General features: G+C 37.0%; 1 protein-coding gene across 4 annotated transcripts in view; it reads right to left on the bottom strand.

The window, feature by feature from the left end:
- Positions 1 to 4,721, bottom strand: part of fat3b (FAT atypical cadherin 3b) — an 86,557-nt gene that overhangs the window by 16,884 nt on the left and 64,952 nt on the right. For all 4 annotated transcript variants that reach the window (XM_015037542.1, XM_015037543.1, XM_015037544.1 and 1 more), the window contains 2 exons: positions 3,393 to 3,776; positions 2,097 to 2,352 (listed from right to left, as the gene is read on the bottom strand). In XM_015037542.1, coding sequence (XP_014893028.1) covers positions 2,097 to 2,352; positions 3,393 to 3,776 — 640 coding nt within the window. The remainder of the gene's footprint in view (positions 1 to 2,096; positions 2,353 to 3,392; positions 3,777 to 4,721) is intronic.

Genomic DNA, 4,721 nt, shown 5'->3' with positions numbered 1-4,721 from the left:
TTAATAATATTTGAAATGAAAATACTTATTATCACTAACCCTAAGCCAAACAGAAGACCAATGTCAAGCCCCAAGAGTTTTGCTTCTGATTCCTTTCCAACAAGAGATGCAACTGTCACAAATTGCTTTCTACAATCCGTTATATAATTGGTCAAGGAGTTAATTTCATGAGAATTTCTGTTTTTGGCTACTAAACCATAGCAATATAGAAGCTCAATTTTCTAACCAAGTATTTCATTATTCTATTGTATTTATTCATGATGCAGAACGTGTATAACATCACAAATACGGATGTTTTCTTATAATAGGTGCAGCTCGGTAAAATGGAGCGCTGTTCAGCAGTTCATTTATTTCCGTCATCCAGTTTAAAAAGTCAAACTTTTATATAATATTCATTAAACACAAGCTGGATAAAATATATCAAACAATATGTTGTTTTCTTAATTTTGTTAAAGAAGCCTACAATTCAGTTTCTTATAGAATCCAAAAATTACAGATGGGAAAAATATATATTTTTAATTCAGAAATACAATGATATGACCTACATCTTCTTGGTGAAGGCTGCAGATTCGATAGTTGTCTGGCAAACATTCACTGACTCCACAAGAACTAGGCTGGTCAAAGTTTTGTAAGCAGAATGGGAAGTTAGGTGGAAGGAAAAAGTGTGATTTAAAAAAGGAGCACAATTAAAACAAATAACTGTAGACAAGAGAATTTTTGAGGGAGAAACCATTCAAGAAATTGGGGGAGATTATATCATTCCATGCTTCCCTCTGTTGACAGAGGAGATGCTCATTTTATTTTCCAAGTGGACTTGACAACACTCCTAAAAGTACCAGTACTTGAATTAATTTCTACTGTGTCACTGTGCTGGACGGTCAGCAGACATTTGTGATCAAAACACCTTTGATAATTGTTAGAAAATTGATAAGAGGAAGACCCAACACTATAGATAACCAAAGACTGCTATTAATGCAACCCTATCCCTATTCTAATATATAAAGATGCATGTGTTTATTATTGTTCAGTTTAAATTATGCTTCATTCAACAACTTTAATTATATTCATAGTTTGTGTTAATTATGTAAAGTAACTAAACAGTCTTCAATATATTATAAAGGCGACACTTCAGACTAGTCATTAATGCAGTAATTTGGCTATTAGTTTTCTATTTATCACACTCACATTTTAATTAATAGTCCCTCCTGTGTTTGTAGATTATGCATGCTATTCTTTATTTTCCCTGCATGCACACAGCAGGGGGAATAAACAAATAAAACAACTTATTTCCTATTCTCACAGGATGAAATCAATGATTAATGAGCAGGAAGTTCCAGCTGGAAGCTGTATTATTCAAACCGCAGCTCGGACAACGAATCGAAAATATCTGACATCCACTTTTGCTCTGAAATGCAACCTGATAATTTCATTGACAGAGAACAAACCGAACTGCGGTCTTGTTGACAGGGTCGACAGCTAAATATCACTCTAAAATGGAACTATCTGACAATGTCTCACTGCTTCCCTTCACTTTCTAGACATCTGAGCCGAGGCAGAGCCCTTGAAGCGTGGACGCAAAAAAGAAAAGGAAAAAATCACATCGGAGAGGAAGGTTGGGATTGTTTCATGGAGACCAATTTCAATGACTAATTCTGGACTTAACTTTTATAAAGAAAAGTAGGGCAGAAACATAAGGCATCAGTTCTGCCTGATTACTCTGACCATTCATACATAAGTGCAAGACATGTAAGAGACTTTAGGCAGATCCAAGATGACATAATTGCCAATTTGAGGAGTGGGACTGAGGGTTAAATTATTATTTATTGCTCCAAGGAGAGTCAACAGAAAAGTGAAATGAAAGGAGCACAACATAAAAATATGATGTTTTAAGCACTCTTGCCTACTCAGGGCCGTTTTCTTTGATGTTTGTGATCAAAAGGCACACATCACTGTGAAATAAGCTCTTGCAGTGGAGATGGTGGTGCGTTGGTAGCACAATGAGTTCACGGCTTGTGTACTCTTTTACCTTTGGAGATCAGATTGCGTGTGCTTGCGCGAGTGTGTGCATCTGTGTGTACAGGATACCACAGCCTTACCCTGCGGACTGTTATCCCTCTGGGTTCTCTCCAGCTCAAAAGCCCTCTGCCCCCATTCCTCCTCCCTCTCATCTCTGTGCCTGTCCAGGACTTTCTCTCTGGTTTCCTTGCCCTCCCATGAGACTTTGTGGGCTGGACTGTGCTCCGGGCGGCGGGCCGATGCTGAGGGGAGATTGGGTGCCACACTACACACTGCAATTCCTCTCCTATTTGCCATACCTAGGACATTGGACACATCTGAGAGGAAGTTGCTCATCTGCAGAGACAGGAAATTATGCAGAAAGTATTAAGTAGCCATTTATACTCACACGTTTTGGTCAGCATGCCTATAAATATTGTGCATTTTTAAATCTACAGTGCATACATTTTTACCCCTTGTTGGTAATTACTGGCTGTTTCATAAAGTTTACAGCACCCAGACATTTAAGATTATTTAACTTGATTTAGAAACTAAATGCAGTGCTGTAAAAAATATCCCTGCAGATTTATTCTGTTGTTTTTTTTTTAGTTTTTTTTTTAACATAAATGTTTTGGATCATCAAACAATGTTTAATGTTTAATTTGACAAAGTTAATATGAGTAATTAATAGGTATGTTTTGAAATTCTGATTTTCATTTATTAAAAGAAATAAATTATCCAAACCAGCCTAGCCCCATATGAAAATGTAATTGCCACCTAAACCTGATAAACTGATAGAACTACTCTGAGCAAAACAAATGTACCTGTTTTAGTTATTTATTTTATTTATTTATTTATTTTTTATAACTGCCAACCAGTCTGTACACAGTCTGACACACATTAAAAAGTTATCTAAAGCTAGGCATATGCTCTTATAAAACATTATTCACAAGGAAGACCATTTTTATACTGAAGTGTCCCTTTATACAGATGACACTATGAGATTTGAAGCTAATTATTGACAAACTTCAAGCTGCCATTCAACTCCTGCACACATCACTGCATGGCATAATTGTGTTTCTTAAGGTGAACAAAACAAAAAATAAATAAAATACACTCGGATCTCGGATATACAGTAACAGGTACCAACTCCAGGCCTTGAGGTTCAGTGTACTGCAGCTTTTAGATGTGTTCCAGGTCTAACACACCTGAATCACCTCTTCAGTATGCACTCAAGTTCTCTAGAATCCTGCTAATGAGCTCATTATTTGAGTCAGGTTTGCTGAAGCAGAGACACATCTAAAAGCTGCAGGACGCAAGACCTCAAGGCCTGGATTTGAGGATCAGTGAGTTAGGTTGCAATGTGATATAGAAGTGAATGAGGTTCACTTAGACACCTGACTGCTTTCACTGGAAGTGGTCCTCTCGGTTCCCGGGAGGATAGAGTGGGCAGTAGGACGCACCATGACTTGGGGAGGACCTCCGGTGCAGCCTCCCACCTCACCATAGGTTGCCGTGGTAGCCGGTGAGCCTGGCACACGCACAGCTTTGAACTCAATCCCCTCGACCCCCATTCCAGTCTTGTGTAGCATGTAGCTAGCTTCGGAGGAAACAGCTGAGATGCCCGAAGCAGCCATGGTCCCCGGACCCGTGTCGGAGTCTTTCCGGAATTTAATTTTCTTCCTGAAGGCGACGAAGAGTATGAGGAGAAAAATGATGACAAAGGCAAGCACACCAATGCCTATTATTTCCCCTGGTCCAACATAAGACAGCGGCTCAGCCTGAAAAACATTGAGAAGAAGAAGAAGAAGAAGAAGAAAAAAAAATAAATCACTAAAACATGGACTCAGCATCTCTTATTCAAAGTGTAAGAAAACATACACCATCACTGCCTGCTGGAAGTACAGAAAGACCAAGAGAAGGATCCACTTCTGGTTATAAAATGATCAAATACATCCAACAACCCAGCAATCGCTGAGATGATTAAACTTAACTAGAGTAAAAGTAAAAATAACTTTTTTCACCTTCAGTCTGTGAAGTTTGGAGTCAACCAGTCATATGAGGGTAATATGAAATGGAGAAGTCCAGATTTTCATGTATACATGGACTTTTAGGATAGTGAGTAAATTAACTCAAGGTGTGAAAAAAGAACTACAAAAAACAGACCTTTTTATCATTATTATAATTTGGAAAATTTCCCAGTAAGACTGAAAACAAAAATGCATTTTATTCATGTTAAATGAAAGCAGGAAATGCAGGTAACAGATTTAGTTACTCTGGCGACAAATGACAGAAACACCATTTATAGCATTACATGCAAAAGAAAATGATCAATGCTCCTTATTTTTTCATTTAACAGAATAGGTAATGTGGACATTTCAGGTAAAAGTGAGATTTTTTCCTTAAACAATATTTTTAAGACAGAAGATCTTGCTCAGTCCAGATGTTTACTGCATATTGGTTGTAAAAGGTTATATCTCTGCTTCTTATGGTGTTCTCACAAACATCAAAAGCACTTTCTGACCTATTTGCAACTTTAAGTATGCAGTATTGGCACATGGTGATTTCAGAAATATTTAAAATGTCTCAAAGAAATGTTTCCATTTACTTTTTAATCAATGGAACTTCACAAAAAAAAAAAAAAAAAAAAAAAAAAAAAATGAATTTTTGGGGATTTTTTAAAACCTTTTTTTAAAAAGATTAAAGAAACCCTTTAATTTTAACTT

The sequence above is a fragment of the Poecilia latipinna genome, unplaced genomic scaffold, assembly GCF_001443285.1.
Source record: "Poecilia latipinna isolate Pla-1442-1.1 unplaced genomic scaffold, P_latipinna-1.0 Scaffold409, whole genome shotgun sequence".
NCBI classification, from domain to species: Eukaryota; Metazoa; Chordata; class Actinopteri; order Cyprinodontiformes; family Poeciliidae; genus Poecilia; species Poecilia latipinna.
Note: the sequence above shows the minus strand (reverse complement) of the source record. Positions and strands in the feature narration are given on the sequence as shown.